General features: G+C 38.2%; 1 protein-coding gene across 3 annotated transcripts in view; it reads right to left on the reverse strand.

Moving 5' to 3' along the window:
- BAZ2B (bromodomain adjacent to zinc finger domain 2B) overlaps positions 1-21058 on the reverse strand; it is a 110828-nt gene that overhangs the window by 21945 nt on the left and 67825 nt on the right. For 2 of the 3 annotated variants that reach the window (XM_053982876.1, XM_053982875.1), the window contains exons 10-21: positions 19804-19864; positions 19158-19266; positions 18791-18892; positions 13761-13971; positions 12728-12820; positions 12564-12625; positions 7268-7333; positions 6490-6555; positions 5828-5872; positions 4294-4359; positions 1746-1886; positions 739-993 (exon numbers count right to left, since the gene is read on the reverse strand). In XM_053982876.1, the coding sequence (XP_053838851.1) occupies positions 739-993; positions 1746-1886; positions 4294-4359; positions 5828-5872; positions 6490-6555; positions 7268-7333; positions 12564-12625; positions 12728-12820; positions 13761-13971; positions 18791-18892; positions 19158-19266; positions 19804-19864 (1277 nt within the window). Of the gene's footprint in view, positions 1-738; positions 994-1745; positions 1887-4293; positions 4360-5550; positions 5578-5827; positions 5873-6489; positions 6556-7267; positions 7334-12563; positions 12626-12727; positions 12821-13760; positions 13972-18790; positions 18893-19157; positions 19267-19803; positions 19865-21058 lie in introns of all 3 variants that reach the window. The other variant, XM_053982874.1, reaches the window with a different exon arrangement.

A 21058-nucleotide genomic window follows, 5' to 3' on the forward strand; every position in this document is an offset into this window, starting at 1 on the left:
GACATTTCAAACAATCATGTTTTAAGAACACCGTTTTCCTTTGTAGACTATATTATTCTTCATAGAAGATGGTATGGGTTTGTTTGCATTTTTACATAAGGACATCAAACATGATTGTTCTTTGAAACTATTCAAATGTAAATCTTAAATACAGTAACAAATTAGAATGTCTTCACCTCTAAGTTTTTAAAAACAGAGATAATATTAACAATAATTAAATGGATTACATGTAAAAAGGCATGGTCCAACTGAAAATTGATGAATACTGCTGTGTACACTGATAGCATGAAGTGCTCTAGAGTGGAAGAAAGATGTATTGACTTGAAAAAGAAGGCCAGTAAGAGAGTCATGAATAAATTGGGGTTTTGATGCAGTGACCTAGACAGCAGACCTTAGGGAAAGAAATAGCAAGATTCACTGAGAATATAAAGATAAAATGCACAGGCATGGATGGAAAGGAGTTAAAAGACATGGCCACAGATGTGACAGTGCCCTAAAAAAGGTGGAAATAAAAATGGGACATGCGTTGGTGTGAAGAGAAAATGCACAGAAATTTATCATGTCTGGAAAATGGGAATGCTGATGGGACACAAAGTTTTGGAGTAACATTAGAACCGTGACACTGAAGAAAAGGATTAGGAAAGACAAAGGAAATCCATATGAGAGAGGTGTCAGAGACACATTATGAGGAATGCATTCATGTATACAGGGTGTTTAGTGTGGAATTTTTCTTTTTACCTTGTATCCTGTACCAAGTCCAGGATCGCACACAGCTGCAGAGACAAGTTTCACAAGCAAGTCCTGTACTTCTCCCATGCTGTCCCCTATGTTGAGCAAACCCTCTTGAAGAACACTCAGGGAGGGAACATCTATGGTCACATCAAAGCCAAGAACTTTACCGAAGTTACGCAGGAACTGCACTACCATGAGACAATCCGAAAACGTGCTTCCATCAAGAACGAGGCCTGGGATGCGAGGCAGCTCTGGGAAAGGCTGGAAAGAAAAGAAAAAAGTGAAAGATCCAGTAGCATATTTCAAAAGAAAATTTTTTTATAACAGCTAGGAAAATTGATTGACACTTCCTTTTGACCTACAGCATGACAATGCTGGAAGGTACAGGCAACAGGTAGCCTGCACCCCTTGTACATTCAATGCTGAAACACGTTTAAATTTTCACAAATTACAGGAGGCAAGAGATTAAGAAACACTTCCTTTTTGGCCAGGAGACACTGTAATGATCTACTATGAGCCTTTAAAAATTACTGTAAAAGGTGGTGTAAAATTATTTAGGGGGAAAAAGGGAAGGGATTTCTCTGGAACAGACTTTGAACCCAATCTTCATCAAGTCCTTACGGACAAGAACTAAGAACTCGAAGACTGACTGGGAGGGTAATTCTTTTTGAACAACAACTTGTAAGAGTTCTCTAGATGACTATATAGTGCCTGTATACTGAGACATGATGCACATTTCTGATGTAAAAATAACTTGAGTAAAGAATTTTTTTTTAAGCAATCATGCTTTTTGGGAAGCAAGCATCTTTTAAACAAAAAGCTTTTAATTAACTAAAGATATGCTAGTGTGTAGTGTTCTAGTATCTTGTATTTGTATGTATTTCGAATAGCTCTCTAATTACCTCAATTAAAACTTGAATGCTTTCATTGTGTCTGCAAGAAGAAAGTTACTGACTGAATTATAAAATACACAAACAAGAAGCAAGAAAGTAAGTCTATGTTGTTGTGATTACCTTCTGGTCTGCTAAGCACATATCTTCATTAGGCTTCTTTAGCTCCTTTGCCATTTCTAATTCCAATCTTCGCTGTTCCAGTTTACGTTCCTTATTTAATCTTTTTTCATCACGTTTCTCTTGCTTTAGCCTCTCTTTTTCCTTAAGAGAATTAAAAGCGGAAAAAATAAACCCCACATATTAAATATAAAAAGGAACAATCTAAGAATTTGAAAAGCACTAGTTCTGTAACCTTAATAATCGCCACATCAATTAAGGAACCTGCATTAAAGGGGAGGGGAAAACTAGAACAAAATCACTGAATTCGTAAAGCAATCTAAGATTCACTTTTTTCTCTCCTGTCCACACAGACACAGGTTTCAAGTAGGTTTGCAAAGAAAAACTCTTTGAAGTACCATTTAAGAAAGATGACAGTGAAAACATGGCCAAGAATTGCCATGTAAGGCACCTGATTTTAAAGGCTCTGCTTACACTCCAGTATCGTTAATCTGCACCTGCTACAGCAGAAACCACTCAAGAAACCTCTCTGAACAATACATGGCTTTAAAAGTCCCAAAATACATAAACTAGATACGAATACCTTATAAAACACAACCAATCTTTTCAAACACAGGTAGCTTCTGGCCTTGAATTACCATACACTTTGCATGCAACCTGAGACTGAATATGCTGTCCTTTACGTCTTACATGCACATCAAGAACACACACATCATCAAGTGAGAAGCCAAGCATCTATTGTCTCTTCAACACCCTCCACAGTGGAGTCACACCAATACTACACCAATACTACACCAACTCTGTAACATGCCAAGACTGACTATGAACCTAGAGCTCCATGGCCTTTCCCATCCCCAGGGGTTCTGCTGCCAATCCACTGTCCTGATGACACAACTGCCCACACACCTCTGTGCAACCAATATCAAGTATAAAATGCACGTGGAATCTTCCATGCATTAGCACCACCTGTTCAGAGCACAGAACTGCGTATGAACAAACACAGTTATGTGTGTGTGCCTCCACTCAAGAACCTGATAAAATACAAAACTGAAGATGCTGCATGTGCTTTTCACCTGTGGACACGGAAGGGCTAAAGAACCAAGCCAAGATGCCTCCCATTACTTAGAACCACTCCCTACTATTCTGTTTAAGACGTCACTCTAGTCTCTTCCATTCACTACCACTATATTTTGCAACAATGAGAGGATGGGCAATACTAAATCAGGGCTCAGCTGCATTTGTAGGTCAGTATTAACCATTGACTTCTCTGTAGAGTTCTGGCAGGCCCCATGACTTTTTATTCTTCCTTTTGATTCTATACGGAGTATTACCAGACCACTAGTGACACCTGTGGATAACCACTGTGAGCGCACAGAGATCATGACTTCTACTACTACAGTCTTTAGTGGATTTTATGCAAGATCGAGTTTCAAATTACACACAAAGAACATATTTGGATCAGTAAATTTACACTGGCAGAAAAAAAATGCATTGACATTCGGAACTACTCATCTGCCCACCTGCTTGCTGCTCTACATCTGTGTAAGCATCCTCTGTACTGCCAGTGCAGGCCCTCTTTATCTACACTGAGTTCATAAGAGACATCTTGTATGGAAAAATCACAATACATTAAAGCAGCACACAAAATCCCTAACTTGATGCCCTCTGATTTGCTTTTTGAAAATGGTTTATTGCCTTTTATCTTAGCCTATGTCAATGTCCCAAGGCCAACTGGCATTGCTTACAACTTGTTTTTGCCAACAACAGACAAAAACAAGAGATGTATATATGTATATTTATGTGGCCACTCAGTAATTTACAGTTATGATTAAAACCAAAAAGTTTAGCTGCACTACATTTCATAACTCTATTTAAACATTTCTTCTACTGGTTGAAATAAACACTGTTCTATGTCTATTAGAGTAAGAATATAATTAGAGCACTGGATCAGACTAAATGACCATTTAGCCTGGTATCCTGATTTCCAACAGTGGAATGGGTGCTTGGGGTATCATCTTCCTCTATTTCCTTGTACTGAAGTATTATTCAGTTTTTCTTGGGTTTGGTCAGTCGCTTTTATTGAAATTTGCAAATACATCCTAGAGAGAAGTTTTAACAATTTCCTTAACAACTACTTGTTGTTAAGGTGGTTATCTTATTTCAGTAACTTCATTATCTGCACTTTATTTACAAAAGTTTTGGGATATGGACATAAAAAAAAATCTCATGATATAGAAATACATAAATGTAAAACAAAAAGTAAATTAGTAATTGTGGGGCTTTTGTACTTTACTTATGTTTCCTCTCAAAAACATCCAGAACTCTCAAAACTGGCAATCTGTGTCAATGTTCAACCATCTCCCTCCAAGTAAAAAAGCTTTTTTAAGTTTGAACAGAATTTCCTGTATTTCAATTTGTGCCTAATGTTTCTTGTCCTACTGCTGCAATGTACACAAATCAAATTATACATAACATAAAAAGACATTGCTCTTCTACAGATGACTGCAGAATGAAACCATGAAAATGTCAAACTTTCAGAGTTAATACTCACTTCTGCTTTTTTACGTGCTTCCATGGCTTTCATAAGCATCATATGTTGTCTTCTCCGTTCTCGTTCCTATTGAAGCAGGTAATATTAGAACAAAACTAAACCACATTTTCAAATCAGTAAAAAAGCGGAGTAACAAATTTAGCATTAATAGACAAGTCACAGTAAATACTAAATATAGGACAAGAATGGCCAAGTCTGTGCATGTTTTAGTTCAGGTTTAGAAAGCAAATACAAGAACAATCAAAAGCAAAAAGGTAAAGCAATGAACATGGAGACAGTGTAAAAAAGAAGCATACAGATTTACTTATGGTCAGTTGTGATGCTCCTTCATAAGCTGGCAGAACAAAAAGCATAATGGTTGGCTGGAACAGGTCAGTTACCTTACATCTGCTATGATGGAACTTGCAATTTACTTCTTCAATAGCCAATTCAGCAGAAATTTTAAACTGGTCTTTTTCAAACATTGAAAATATTAACATTTTTCTAACCAAGCAACAAATTAACGTGATTAATTTCATCAGCTCTAGGTCAGTTTTAATCAAGCCAGTGGTGGTACATATACATATGCAACAACACTTGCATTTACTGATGCCTGTTCCTCAGTAAATTATGTCAGTAGTTTCAAATGCATTAAGGAGCAGTATTCTAAGGCACTAGGTACAGGGGTTTTGCCTTAACAGCTGAAGAGCAAATCTTAGCCCCAGTAAAGGCTATAGGAATTTTATCATCTAATTTGGTGCAGCTATGATTACATTCTAATATTTCGTTGTATCCTTATAACATTATGTATTTACCACCAACTGAAAGCTAATTTCCTCAGTATCTTACAAGGGGAAGACATCACCCTGATTTCTAAAACAGGTTAATTCAAATTGTATTTAAAACATCTGGATTTATTCCCAGTGAATGGGACAAGGCTCGCAAAAATCATCCAAGTGACCATCCTAGTGATTTTGCATCCATCCCTGATTTTATATACTAGTCAAACTTTTACTGGGACATCAGTAACATAGATCCCTGGTTAAAAAACACATTTAATTATCGCCACATTTAATTTATACACATGTTCAAGACATGTCTTTTTTTTTCCTTAACAGACAAGACAAGCAGATGTATGCAATGCACTGTGCTGTAAAGCCATGCAGCAGTATGTAATATGACAGCAGCCAGTGCTACATTTTATGCATTGCTATGACAACCATATCACAACCAAATCACAATGCGGTGTTAGATGTACAAAAATAAACATACCCATACCATATCTAGTCTATGCCTCTCCAACTCCTGGTAGAAAGAGTTGGCACAACATTATGAAACAGAAATCACAAAGTCATAAAACCACTTTATAATCCCCCAAAAGACCCCAATACCAAAGCAAAGCAAAAAAATCATAAGGCGAAAGAAAATCTGTGCAGGAATCAAACCCAGAAGTTTATAAAGGGCATATTTTGGGGATTCCACCCCCCACATACAACTGAAAGTAGTAGCTGACAACTGGCATTCTGTCTCTTTGGTCAAGCGAACTTATACCAACCTGGTGCTTCAGAAGAACAGCCTGCTGCCTTCTCATCTCTTTCTCCTTCAACAGAAGAACAGAAGAGTATTTTTTTAAAACATCAGTCAAAATTTACTTACCAAATTGCACAGCTCTGCCATTCTAAAACAACACATCTGAGTTAGAATTTAACTTACAGAGAAGTATACACAGCATACATGACAGTAAGTCTGGTGAGTTGGGAGTTCCATGCTAGAACACACCTAGAATGCCGAAGCAGCAATAGAAGTACTTGTATACAGACACTGTATTTTCCAGTATTTGTAAAGGAGTTCTGTAGTCTTGCATACATTACAGCCTAGAAAAGACTATGCTTGCCAAGAAACAACATCATTTTTTGATACAGTGTGCATAAAAGAATATTGTGAATAATGCTACTGCACGAACATTTTGTTATGTAAACCATGGTAATGGCACATAAAGTACTGTCTCTGTCTATCTGTGTGTGTATGTCACACATACACAAACTCCTCTGCATATGCTTCATGCCTTTTTATAACCATACCTACGTGTCGTTATTTGCTGTCTCTATGTACAGCTTCATTACCAATGAATAACCTCCCAAATTTATTGCTTTTATACATCAACATACGTTATGTGCAATAACACAGTTCTTGTTTTTGGAGCGCCTCCAAACTAACCTTTATTCGTTTTTCCGCTTCCAATAATTTGGCATTTGCTGCTTCCTCCTTCTTTTTCTTTTTTGCCTGTGCATGCGAAACAGGTCACAAAACAGCACAATCACAACATGAAAATAATCTGACTAGAAGCAAAGTTATGTATCTTTAAAAGTTAAGAACATAATCACATATTCCATACATTGCAAGAAATTTCTGATGCAGCTTTCATGATCAATCAATTCACATTTCAGTTACTTTAAAAAATTCAACCAGAATTTCAAGTCCCACTCAAAACTGTTTCAACTGCTATTTTAAGAAACCAAGTACACACAGAAATGGCAAAGAGGTTACTATTAATTTTTATGTCAATGGAGACTTGAAAACTAGCAATCTATCTCTGCTAGTACAATAGCAAACCTGTAGAGTATACTCTAATACAGACATAGTATTTTTAAACCCACTGCACTTCATAAAGAACAGAGCATTGTATTGTTTTAATATCCTACTACTGCAAACTTTTTCTCTAACAAAGGAATTGCTCTGCTGTTAACTTATGTACACACAAGACTATTCTGATAGAAAATCCTGAGCCCAAGTGTGAATACTTGTAAGATTATGGATCACAGTTTATGTTGATCTTTTAAGAAAAATAATTTAAGACACATCTTTGAACTGGCCTTTGGAAATAAGGTTGTTAGAGCTGCTATGTTTAGTTACGCTTTTAACTACATGTGTGACTATAAAAATAAAACGTTTTAAAATGGCAATGGAAAAATTACATTTGAATCATTATTTTTACCTCCAAAATTTGCTGAGCTCGAAGTTCTTTCTCCATTCTAATTTGCTGAATTCGTTTAATTTTTTCCTACAAGGGTAAGAAAGATGCTTCTTTAAAAATATATATAAAGGAAATTATATATATTTTTAAATATACATATACTTTTACATACTATACTTTTTTTACACATATACTTTCATATTTAAAAAATGACAAAGTTTATACATACTTTTTTGTTACTGAGTTTCACCCATTTTAGTCAACTTTTCCCATATGTTTAGAAATTTTACTAGTATTACATGTCTGGTATAACTGTGAAGGAAGCCACACCTAGTTATGTATGGGTGCTCACGTTTAAGTTGTCAAAGTTTTTATTATTTTTTTAACACCTTCAAGAGACCAGATTAATGACCATGTAAGGAAACTAGAGTATTCCAATTCTAGCTGACAATGGTGAAGCTAGTTAAGAATGAACAGAAGGGTGAGCTATGTCATGAAATACACAATGTCTTGAAGTCATCTCTGTGACCAAGAAATAGCAAGGTCTATCCAAGCACTGTTTGTGCCTCAGTTCTTGCAGCCTCTCTCAGGCCATTATGGTCCCACGGGCAGCACAGCAAGCTGAGCTCAACAAAACCCAAAGCCCATGCTCTGTCATCCAGGAACATTCACCCACATGCAACCTGGGAAACATGCTCACCTAAGTACACTTCAGTTTCTCCAGGTATTTAAAGCACTCAGGTAATTGATGCTAATTTTGGAAGCCTTACAAAGTAGTTTAGTGATGGAATTGTATACATGCTGTAAGAAAAGAAGTAATTGGAACAGGAACCATGGGTACTACAACACATTTAAGCATGTTTCATCATGGTAAGAAGAAAATGATCAAGTTATGCACTCCATAGATGGATGCTGGGCAACCATATTCTAATATATTCTTCTTCATAAATTAGTTCCTAAAATCTGAACAAAGTCTTATTACATTGAGAAATGTAATCATTGCAAACACTGGAATCATTTCACACTACCTGTGTTGCATAGGTTTGTCTGTTAAATTAGCTATTAAAAATTAATTGGCACATTATTTGAAATTATCTCAAAAGAGCTGACTGAGCCACAGTGACTAGGAAAGACCATTTTGAAGAAAAGTGCATACATCCACCTGGACTTCCTGTAAAGTTTTAGTAGCAAAACCTAGACCATGGAATAGCCCTGCAAGCTGGGGGAGGCCTAGACCGGAAGCTTGAAAAGGAGCTCAATGAACTTCTCTGGAACAGCAGACGCTTTCCAAACAGCGAGGGTAAAGCCCATCTGTACAGAATACATTGTTTTCTTATGAGCTGACCTGAGACTCTTAGAACAGGGATCACTCTAAAATTTTACTCTCTGGCGACCACATAGTGATGTATATACTTTATTGAAAAATGACTAAAACCAAAACCAAGCTCCTAAGAAAGATAATCTAAAATATTTAACAGTAAAAGAGCAATCATGGATGAGAAAGACATACTACGTTTTCTGACACATAGAGCTCTAATACATGAAGTCTAATAAACTCCAGGCAAATCTTAGCAGCTCCTTAAACTGTTAAGAAGTCCAACATAATACAACCTTATCGAGAAAATTAATTCAGAGGCCTTGTTCAGACAGTGCTGAACTTTTTCCACGTGAAGCTTCCATGTGAAGCTCACAGCATGGACCAAAAATCTCTATTATCTCCTGTTGTAGGTACTGGCGAACCCAATGGGAAGGATGATGATGTCTAACTCCAGTTCAGAAGGCTGAATGATTTCTTTATTATAATTATGCTATAATACATTAATATACTATATAAAAGAGAATACTAAAAACTACATGCTACTTTCTCTAACCATCATATAACTTGTGACCCTCTCTCGAGAGTCCAGACACAGGTGGATCCGATTGGCCACCAGGCCCAAACAATCCACCATGATCCAACCAAACAATCACTCTAGGTAAACAATTCTCCAAACACATTCCACAAGAGAAAAACAAGGAGCAGAAACAGAAATTGTTTTCTCTTTCATTTCTCTCTGTGTACCTTTATGAAAAATCCTGAAAGAGAGAGAAATGTGCTTGCCACAATCTCCCATTATACTTTAAAACAAAACAGTGCAAAAGTTGAAAGCGTGTGCTACACCCTCTCCCAGAACCACAGAATGACTAGGTTGGAAGAGACCTTCAAGATCATAGAGTCCAAACCATGCCCAAACACCTCAACTAAACATGGCACTGAGTGCCACATCCAGTCTTTCTTTAAACACATCCAGGGATGGTGTCTCCACCATCTCCTGGCCAGGCCATTCCAGAACTTTATCACCTCTTCTGTAAAAAACTTTTTCCTAATATCCAACCTATATTTCCCTTGGCACAGGTTGAGACTGTGTCCTTTGGTTCTGTCAGTTGCTGCCTGGAGAAAGAGCCCAACCCCACCTGACTACAACCTCCTTTCAGGAAGCTGTAGAAAGTGATAAGGTCACCTCTGAGTCTGCTTTTCTCCAGGCTAAACACCCCCAGCTCCCTCAGTTGTTCCTCACAGGACTTGTGTTCCCAGCCCCTCACCAGCCTGGTTGCCTCCTCTGGATGCGCTCGAGCGTCTCAATGTCCTTCCCAAACTGAGGGCCCTGAGCTGGACACAGCACTCGAGGTGTGGCCTCACCAGTGCTGAGTACAGGGGAAGGATGACCTCCCTGCTCCTGCTGGCCACACCATTCCTGATCCAGGCCAGGAGCCATTGGCCTTCTTGGCCAGGAGGGCACACTGCTGGCTCATGTTCAGTTGGCTGTCGACCAGCACCCCCAGGTCCCTTTCTGCCTGGGCACTGTCAAGCCACACCGTCCCCAGCCTATAATGCTGCAGGGGGTTATTGTGGCCAAAATGCAGGACTCTCAACTCCATAAAGGTTAGAGTTAATACAGAACAAAGTTTTCAGCAGAGATCACAATAAAGAACTATATCAGAGAAGAAAGTACTCTGCACATGGAAATAATGAGTTTTATCAGGTTACACATCAAGAAGGAATCTGATGATGACAAACAAGGTCTGGATTTGATGTATTTGACAATTTAAAAATTCTTGCTCCCTGGACCTCTCGGAATGTAAGGACCACATGAAAATCATAGTGTGCTCCTTTTCTTTAACAAGTATGGGTTGCCTTGAGAAGTGGATATGTTGAACCTGCCACGATCTACAAAAGAGCAGAATGGCTGAGGCTGGGAGGGACATCTGGAAGTCACCTTGTCTACACCCCCTCTTGCCCCAGAAGGCTCACATAGAACCAGTTACCCAGGACCACATCCAGGCTGCTGTTGAAAATCTACGTGGGAGGCTCCACAGCCTCCCTGGGCCACCTGCTCCAGTTCTCAGTTGCCATCTTGGTGACAAACTGTTTCCCAGTGTTCAGAAGGAACCTTCTGTCACTGGGTACTTCTGAGAGAAGTCACCTCTTTGCAACCTCCCCTCAGGTACTTAGCAATATTAGCAAGATCCTCCTGAGCCTCTTCTTCTCCAGGCTGAAGAGTCCCAGCTCTGTCAGCCTTTTCTACTGTAACTCATACATGGTAGAGTGACAACTTCCAGCTCTGTATCTACTCCACTGAGCACTTTCTTAAAAAAAAAAAAAATGAAACATTTAAACAGTTACCAACAAGAATTAATTGTTATCTATTCAGGGGATATTTAAGGTAGTCTGCAGTAACACCAGTTCTGGTTTACTACTCCACAAAAAAGATATATGTCAGGATTTGATACCTCAGTTTCAAAGATGTGAAAGGCTTTCATATTTTTATTGTTTTTTTTAACACCTCAAGATGTCACAAAATCATAAAGTATGCTGAGTTGGGAGAGACCCATCAGGATCATCGATCCAACTCCTGTCCCTGCAAAGACACCCCAACAATCCCACCCTCTGCCTGGGAGCATTGTCCAAACGCTCCTGGAGCTCTGGCAGCCTTGGAGCCGTGACCACTGCTCTGGGAAGCCTGTCCAGTGCCTGACCACCCTCTAGGTTAGTCAATCTTTATTCTGATACCTAGCCTAAACCTCCTGACTCGGCTCCAGTAGCTCCCTCAAGTCCTGTCACTGTTCACGGAGCACAGAGATTGGAGCTGCCCCTCCACTGCCCCTCCTGACTATGCTGAAGACCAGAGTGAGTCTCCCCTCAGTCTCTTCTTCACCAGGCTGAACAAACCAAGTGCCCTCAGCCACTCCTCTTAAGACTTCCCCTCCAGTCCCATCCCCATCCTCATGGCCTTCTTTGGATAGCCTCTAATGGTTTACTGTCCTTTTTATATTGGGGTGCCCAATACTCTCCCCAGGACTCAAGGTGAGGCCACCCCAGTGCAGAGCAGAGTGGGACATACCCCTCCCTGCCTGGCCAGTGAAGCTGGGCCTGATACCCTCCAGGGCAAAGATGTCCCTCCTGGGGGCCAGGGCACTGCTGACTGATACCCAACTTGCCATCAACCAGGACTCCCAGATCCCTTTCTGCAGCTGCTCTTCAGCTCCTCATTTCCCAATTTATAAACACAAGCAGGATTGCCATTATATATTTGAAAAAACTTTTTTCTCTTGTCCTCCACATTTCTGGCAGCTCCAACTTCAACTGAGCTTTGGCTGCATGAATTTTCTCTCTACAATGGCAAGCAGCATCTCTGTCTTCTTCCCATGTCACTTACAGGCAAACCAATACTAGTACTTTTTCCAGGTGCTGGGATGCTGAGATCATATCCAGACATTGAGGGTATGTAGTATGTCCACAGCAGAAGGGCAAGAGAGCTGGGGAAGGGGCTGGAGCACCAGGAACAGCTGAGGGAGCTGGGAAAGGGGCTCAGCTCGGAAAAAAGGAGGCTCAGGGGGGACCTTCTTGCTTTCTTGAACTCCCTGACAGGCAGGTGGAGCCCAGTGATCAGGCTCTGCTCCCTGGAACAAGGGACAGCACAAGAGAAAATGGCCTCACATTGTATCAAGGGAGGTTTAACTTGGATATTAGGTAACATTTCTTCATAGAAAGGGCTGTCTAGCTCTGGCACAGGCTGCCCAGGGCAGCAGTGGAATCACCGTCCCTAGAGAAATTTGCAAGATGTGTTGATGTGGCACCTGGGGACATGGGTTAGTGGTGGACTTAATGGAGTCTAGAATTTTAAGTAACATACCCTGTGTGCTCTTTAAAACTAGATTTCAAACATACACTTTGTAATCAGCATATTTAGTAATTGTCTAAATATTTGAAACAAACCTTCTTGAATGATAATGAAAACATCATTTAAAGAGCTTATTTAGCAATTGCATAGTTTACCTGTTGCTTCATTATCTTTATCTGCTCCTTTTGCTTTCGCTTTTCTTCAGCTGCCATAATAGCTAACAAACAAAAGCAAACAATATCAGCAGAACACGGCAAGAGACAGGTAACTTTTCAAAATAATCCCCTAGCATGCACAACCTTGCACAAGTAATACTTACCTTGCTGTTTTTTTGCTTCTTTGGCAGCTCGCGCTTGTTCCTGCTTCTGAAGCTTTCTCAGTAGCTTTATTTGTGCTGCTTGCCTAGCTATTTCTGTTACAAAAAGAAAATATTAAGTTCATAAAAACAGTGCTGTCCAACAATAAAGGTACAGTTCGTGTTCCAGACATTTGCATATTGTAAAGACAGAGCAAACAGAGGATTTGTTTTGCACACACTGGTGTTTATAAAATTTTTCTATGAACGATCATTAATGGCACATCATGTATCAGTAACTGTCAACAGTGCAAATGAACATGGATACTTTCTACATAAAACAAATATTGGTTTCAGAGGAAAAAATTATTTATTAAGTGACAGAATCATACCAATAATGCTGGTTCATTTTAAAACCATTTTCTTCTTTCTTCTAAAGCAGCAAATACTTGTTTCAAAACTACTAAATCAACATTTTATTCAGAAAGCATGGAATTAGTTTTCCTTAGAAGTCACCTCATGTAATTATATAATAATTTTTTAACAATGAAGCAAGAGCACACTCACCTGGGTCACATGCCTCTTTCCTGTGTCTACCTGAAGTCAGCCATTCTTATGTTAATAAGTAACCTCCTGAAGCATTCTACTACCCTGTGATAGCATTTCCAAAATTTGATTTAACTGTTTATGGACACACTCGTAGAAGACAGCTGTAGGAAGGATTTTCTGGAAGTTGAATTCAGCTTCCTTTTCAAAGGACTGAGGTCCAGGACCTGCATGCTTGAACTCCCCAAAACACTGTCAGCTTCTTGTGCAGTAACTGTAGAGTAAGCTTTTAGACATGTCTTTACACATGCACTTCCTTCTTTAAAACCAATATACTGATAAACTATTTACTGATCTTCAAAAGGTCTTCAATAATAGCATGTAACAAAAACCCAAAATAAAATGCTGTATACTAATATCCTAGTGAGACAAATCACTCTCCTATAGGAAAAACATTAACTCTTCATATACTGATACCCTCTCTTTGTGAAAATATGAACACAGTTCTTACCTTGAGCCTGGAGCTTTCTCAAAAGCTTTGTGTCAGCGTTGTCCAGGAATTCACCGCTTCCAACATTGGGAGGTCGGCCTTTGCGGCGCCTCGTCCTTGACTCCTCTCTGGAGTGCTGTCTGTCTGGATTCGGGGGTCTTCCTCTACGCCCTTCCATGGCTCTGATACGGGGAATGACTTCCTCTTCTTTCAGAAGACACCACTGCACACCCTTTTAATTGACACATTTCACAGAGAGGTATTACAAACATAGATTAAAATAACCCGAAATCTAAGATGAGTTGTAGATATTAAATATACAAGTGCTGTGATGTATTATTTGGGCAGGACAATTTCTTGATGATGCACATAAGCTATATATTGAGAGACTATCACCAAGAACTTTTGTAAATTCCACCACTAAGACAGATTTGGAAGACTATTCAAGCATATACAAAGTTTTTACCTAGTAGATATGCCATTACTGTGTTATTTTTAATTATTTCTCATCAAATCAAACGGTTCAACCCTTTCTAAAAGGCAAAACATATTTTTCCTAATTATGTAAACTCAACAACTATTCTGCTTTCAAATAATCCACTACTCAACATGAATGAAAAAATGTGTCAAGCTATGAGGTGCTGTCCCAACAGAGTGTGTTTACAGAAATTCTGGCATACGTAACAAGCAAAGGCAGTAATGTATTTTCAAATTATTTTCAGTAATGTATTTTCAAATATTGCTTTTGAGTGTTGCAGAGCTCAACAACTGAGCTGAAAAAACACAGATGCATTTTAATCTTCAAGTTTTAGTTAGTACAACTGAGTTCTCCCCTCATTCACTGCAAAACAGTTTCTGCACCAGGTTGAATCAATGAAAAGTAACTTCTAGGCATCCACATATCTAAAGTTACGTGAACTATATTCTCTAACCAAACAAAGCATGCACTGTAGTATTTTGAGGCATCACAAAAGCAGATTCTAAAATACTTTGTTAATAAAAATATCCAAGTTAATCCTCACGAAGGAATAGCTTTACTTTAACTGGTTACTAAAACTAGAGTTAATTGTGTCTACTGAGCAGAAAATATGTACTGTCTAGGTAAGCCTGTTTAATTGAACACCAGTATTTCAAAATTTTAATCTCTTTTAACATTTCTCCAAGTTTTTGACAAATGCGAGAAAAATCTGCAAGCTAAGCATCCTTTAGGACTTCTTTATAACTTGCCTTAAAAAGGTTTGTAAAAAATTTTGAAAATGTCTGCTAAAGCAAGAAGGGAAGTTGGTAACTTTAAAAACTCATTAAATATCAGTTCAGAAGAAATGTATTTAGAGTGCTTTGGTTTTCACATTTATGTGTACATAAACCCTAAAATCCAATTTACTGTACCTCAACATAAATAGTTTTTGCTTTTTCTGGTAGTTTGTCTTTTCATTATTTCTGCTCATTCTTCACAATTACAAAGGTTTTGCATAACTTCAGCAAAAGAAATGGCAGTTTGTTAATGAGACATTCAGATTTCAAAGGAGTGATCAGTATCTGCAAAGATACTTTTCTAAAGTCTGAATCATTCCCAGTTAAGACCATCCCCAGAGTACAAATCACACTTGGTTTCCACACATTCTAAAGGGCTTTGTTTTTAATTATGTTCTGAAAATGCACTGTTCAGAACCAAGACCACATCATTAATGTGTCCCACATCATCATGCACCACCCCTAAGGACTTTTTAATCCAAAATATTCACCTCTACCACTTGACTAGAAGTTAATTAATTCTCTTACTGTCTTGAAGAGTACTACTTAAGTGAAACTTTTATTTTTCTGCCTAGTACTTGAATTGCAGTTTATCACAGGTTGAGTTTATTGAGGTAGATTTAATACTTGTACTTACTAGCTACACCAACTTCCAACCTAGAAAACCTAATCTCAAAAAATGTACGCGCCAGGGGAGGCAAAACAGAAATCAAAGAAGAGAAGGAGAAGCAGCCATAGTTCAAGAAGTACCTTAGAATGGCAATGGAGATTGCTCTTGCCCTGTATTTGTATTTTCTGCAGTTAATGATACTAATGATAATAAATATGCATCATAAAAAAGAGGTCTACCAGATCATTAGTACCAGAGACCATGTTGGATATTACATTTTCCTAATGCCATCTGAAATACAAACTAGAAGCCATCCAATGAAGTGAGTAATAGTTCGGTAAGCAAAAGGAGCAGGTGCTTCAATGGATGGGGGAAGACTGTTTAATGTCTTGTCAAAGGACATTGTGGATGCACAAGTTTGCACAAGTTTAAGAGAGGACAAGACAAAAACAATCCAAAGCAAAGCCATTAAGGGTTAAGCAAGAGTTTGTTGACCATCTATATTTTGTACTCAAACAACTTTTAAAATCTAACCCAAAATACATTTCTATTAAAAGAATGTACAGAGTGTTCTATTATAAGAATGTACAAAAACCCAGATACTCTGGGGTTTTGACATTTCAAAGATAAAATACAGGGGGTGTGCCCTAACATAGGAGAATCACAGGCTTCCATAAAATTGAAGCTTTGCTACTCAAACATTAGAGAAAAAAACGGGAATAACACTGTGAAATGTTGTGGTGTATTGTTCAAACTAATCAAAATAATAACTTTATTCAATTTCTCACCTTCATGCATCTACTATGTACCACAATACTGTGCTGCCATCAGGACATTTGCCAAAAAGATACCAGACAACTATGCATGAAAGTAGAATCAAGTTCAAATCCTGCTAATCAAGCTAATGAACAAAACCACTTTTGCGCTTTTGCACTTTCGCAAAGGCACTTTGCAAGAAGCAAAAATCCACTTAAATTTCAGATTAGATTTGTGGGGAAAAGTTAACAACATTGCTTTCCAAACTGAATTGCAGAACTCAGAATAGGATAAAGACTCCTATATATACTAGTCAAACTCATGAGGACCCATGTTTATTCCATCAGCCCAAATTACATTCATACCTATCTTTCTAAATCACAGCAGTTTAAAGCTTCCAAGTCCAGTCACTGAATTTTCACATTTGCCAAACTTCAATCATTCTTCTAATCCTGCTCCTTTGTGGCCCACTTCTGCCAGATATGCTTCTGTTACAGCATTCAAACACTGCTTTGAATAACCCATAGTATTTGGTGGTTTGCATACCACAGGAGAGAAACACAGGCACTAACAGAAGCAGGGAATCCATGTACTTTTGGCTTGCTATAGGTAAATGTTTAATAATACTGATTTAGTCTTAAGATAATTTTCTTCACATCTTGTTTCATCTTAGAGCTGTGTGAAACTTAGCCCAGCACATGTTGCATGTCTCGAAAGGTGACAGAAATGTATTACTAAGGAATGGAAGAATAATCACTAAAGGCTATACAGAATAATTGAAATTACCATAAAAAGCAGAATTAAAAACTTCTGGAATTACCTTCAGACATCCATGAAGATATGATTATCATATATTATTTTGAATCTGGATGACTCAAAAAACTTTGGCAAAGAGGGTGCAAGCTCTTTTTATAAAGTATCAGTACCACATACTGTTTCACTGGGCAATATTATCAGTCTGAGGGCAGCTCCACTGTTTTCTAACTCCTCATTCACACATAAAATGTAAACGCATCTTAGCACATCTGGCACAGCTGCCCTCAGTCTCTTTTTCTAATAAGAAAACTTCTCCTTTGTCTACCTAAGTCTCAGTGGAAGCTATCAGAAACCACATCAGTACAAAGGCCAGCGATATGTAAAGCAAACTAATGTTTGCATCGCCAGTCTTGCCCGTAGAAATCTTCCCCTCACACTGCCTTCATTCTCAAGTTTTACAAGGCAAACTGCAAATCAACTAAAGGGAGAAGACAGATATAACTAAAGAAGGGGACAAGACTAATGAAGTAATAGAGGCAACAGACACAGAAAAGAGAATGGGGCAAAAAGAGAGCAGATACCCTGCCATACATCACATCACATCACATCACATCACATCACATCACATCACATCACATCACATCACATCACAGTAAAATGAATTCTTTCAGTGAAGACATGCAGGTAACATAACGAAGTTCATAACTACAGGAACTCGTAACTGTTGAAGGCCAAACATGAAGCAAGTTTAGCAATGTTTTAGCCTGCAAACCAGGAAGCACCATCTAGAAGTAGCTGCTTACCATGAATTCAGTTTTTAATGCTTTCAAATCTATACCACACAAACGTTACATATTTTTACAAGGTATTACAAGAACATCAGGCTTAACTCGAACCTCAACTCAAGACTGTTAAGAGCTAGTAACATGTTCAGAACACTTATCCCTTAAAGAAGCAAATACTTTCACTGAGAAAAATCCAAAAATTTTCATGTACATCCTGAAGAAATGGCAGCATGGCCAAAATACAGTAACACAGCATGGCACAAACACAGTAACAATTTCCTTAAAATTTTAGTTTGACTTATCCTGGTGTGGTTTATCTACACATTATCTAACAATTATACCACTGAAAGGCATAACTGGTATAGTTCTGCATCCCCCTCTGTAAAAGTGTCAAGCCTCAGGATGCTCAGAGAGTGTTCTTGATCCAGGAGACACTTGTATATAAACATGCAATTTACATATATATATATAAACACACACATACACACGTACATATATTATGAACACACTAACAGAGTGGGATTTAACATCTACACATAAATTACTACTGATACGAGGCTGTATACAATAAAAGAAGAAACAAAGTCTTAAGTCAGAAATACCTGAATGCTAAGATAAAATATGTAGCTCTGAGTTTTCAAACTAGACCAAGCCAGGTTCAGAGCTGATCATTAAAGCACCCTCTGGGCAAAGCCACTGAATGTGATTCTCAACACAGGTCAGGATCAAGCTCTCCACGTCTCAATCTAACTGCTTTTAAGAACATGTGCAGCTTTTAGAAATAATTAGCTAAAAACAGGTAATGCTTCAGATTGTAGCAAAAATTACTTCACCTAAACTTAAGTTAATGCTCCTTGGATCAAAAACTTTACTTTTTAAAAAGTGGATACCTGCGGTCCATCTCTGGCTTCATAGAAGTCACCCACTCCTATTTTTGCACTGAAGCTGAAATTGTCCCTTGAGATATCCATTATTCCATTTCTGCTGAGATACTGAAAAAATCACATATTTTTCCACTTCAGCTTGCAAATAGTTACAACCCAGCTTTGATGTACAGCTAACTTTGTGACTGTAACGTTTTGCACGTTTTGTCAAAGGGATACGCATTTAAAAGACATCAAATCAGTAACAGTCTGAGATACATTACACCTCACATCATAGAAAATAAGTACCTCTATTGGAGAGAAAAAAATTACATATTTTAATTGCAAGCATGCTTACTAGCATTAGAATACAGAAGTTAAAAAGTTAACATACCTTTACTACCTCAGGATACTGTCTCAGCTTCTTTCCACAAGGTGCAAAATATGCTACTTCTCCTTGGAGACGACCACCAAAGTTTCTTATTCGGGTTTCTCTTTGCCAGCTAGAGTAATATGAAATAGTTGCATACAACAATACGCTTTTTAAAAAACAAGTAATTTGTGTCAATTTAAGAATTCTACCAAAAAATGAAAGAGGAAAATGTAATTAAGAGTATCATAAATCAAACAGACCAAAACAGAAAATTTTATCACGTAGATTGTCCAAACTGACTAAATATATTAATTTATTTATATCAAGTGACTTACATATTACCAGAATTTAAACAGCTTAGAACTATACTTTAGGGAGTTATTTGGAGTCTGTATCGGCTCAGATCATTAGGATTAGTTTCCAAAGCAATACAGCTAAGAGACAGGTCATGTTTGCAAAAGAGCAAATTTAATGCACAAAAAATTAACACATGAAATACACTGACGCTTTTTAAAGTGATTCACAGTCACTGGGTGTCAGAAATCTAAATTGCTGAAGCCCTTTCCTTAGTATTCAGCCTCAAAATTTTTTAAACTCATTTCTTTACCAATGGATTTTTGAAGGCATTATCTCCCTTTAAGGAAAGTCAGGTACCTATGTAACGTACCCATAATCGAGAGGAACACGCAGCTCCCGTTCATCTGCTACTCTTCGTCTTTTTGAAATACCTAAAACAGAATCTCTAGTTAATACCTAACAGAACTTATAAAAGAAAACATGTTCCTAAAATGTACTTTTTATGTTTCTATCCCCAAAACAAAAGAGAATTGTTTTTCCATTCTCGCCATTATGTACTTTAATTACCAAGAAAACTAATGGAAGTCGTCGTCTTCTGAAATACATTTTCCTCTAAGTTTCCTGTAACCTCATCCTCTGAAATCGTAAAGAGAAAACCTAACTATCCCATACCTATCTGCTTGTCCTGTTTAGTGCCCTCAAATATTGCTAGTCTAATTCCTTGCACGCCTGTTTTTCTAGACAAGAACATCTAAATTTTTTTTCAGTAAAGAAGATGCAAATAAAAACACTTTACTTTAAAGATCCATATTCTAATAGGTTTAGTCTTCCTAGAGCACTGCCTATAGACTGCAGTCAAATGCCAAATGCAAAAAATTTTCTGACTCAGAACGACTTCAGCTTTTCCCAGTTCAAACAGATGTTGTGTTTGGTGCTTGTCAAGCAACTGAATCAATAGTATCCCAGAGACAACTGCCAAATGTAGGGGTTTTAGTGTGAAAGGCTTTCCTCAGGCCTCTGACAGCCACAGGACGTGAACTATGCACGCAGACCAACTTGTGAAAGGTGCACTTCTCAAAAAGGTAGTTAGACCTTCTGTCAGGAATGTGACACATCTCCTCCCTGGGACCAGACCGAGCCCTGGCACTGGCTCCAGCCTCGTCCCGGCCGGGAGCATCACACGGCAGCACAGCACCGGCTGCCGAGGGAGCTGCCAGCAGCTCCTCCCAGAGCATGTGAAGAGACCCCTAGAAAAAGCACCAAGGAAATGTCTGTGCTCAGATCCCAAAATTTAGACACAGGTCTGCACTCTTAACCTAACATGAATGACTACTGCATTATTTTGAATGGCCATAGTGCAAGGAGGGAGGCTGCTTTTCCAAATATAAGTGAAGTGGAAAGTTCAGTGCAAAACAGATACAGAGAAGAGACCACAGGACTCCTTCAGAGACTGACCAATTCTAGGTAAAAGGTTCACAAAAATTAGGTGATTCTTAGGTGTAGTATTATTATACATAAAGCAAGGACATAAAACTTATTTATTCTACCTCCTACTCCTGTAAACAGAAAAATCTGCTATCAGACTTTTCAAAGCATCCCAAATCAACACAGATTCCGGAGAAAAA

This window comes from Vidua macroura, chromosome 7, assembly GCF_024509145.1.
Source record: "Vidua macroura isolate BioBank_ID:100142 chromosome 7, ASM2450914v1, whole genome shotgun sequence".
NCBI lineage: Eukaryota > Metazoa > Chordata > Aves > Passeriformes > Viduidae > Vidua > Vidua macroura.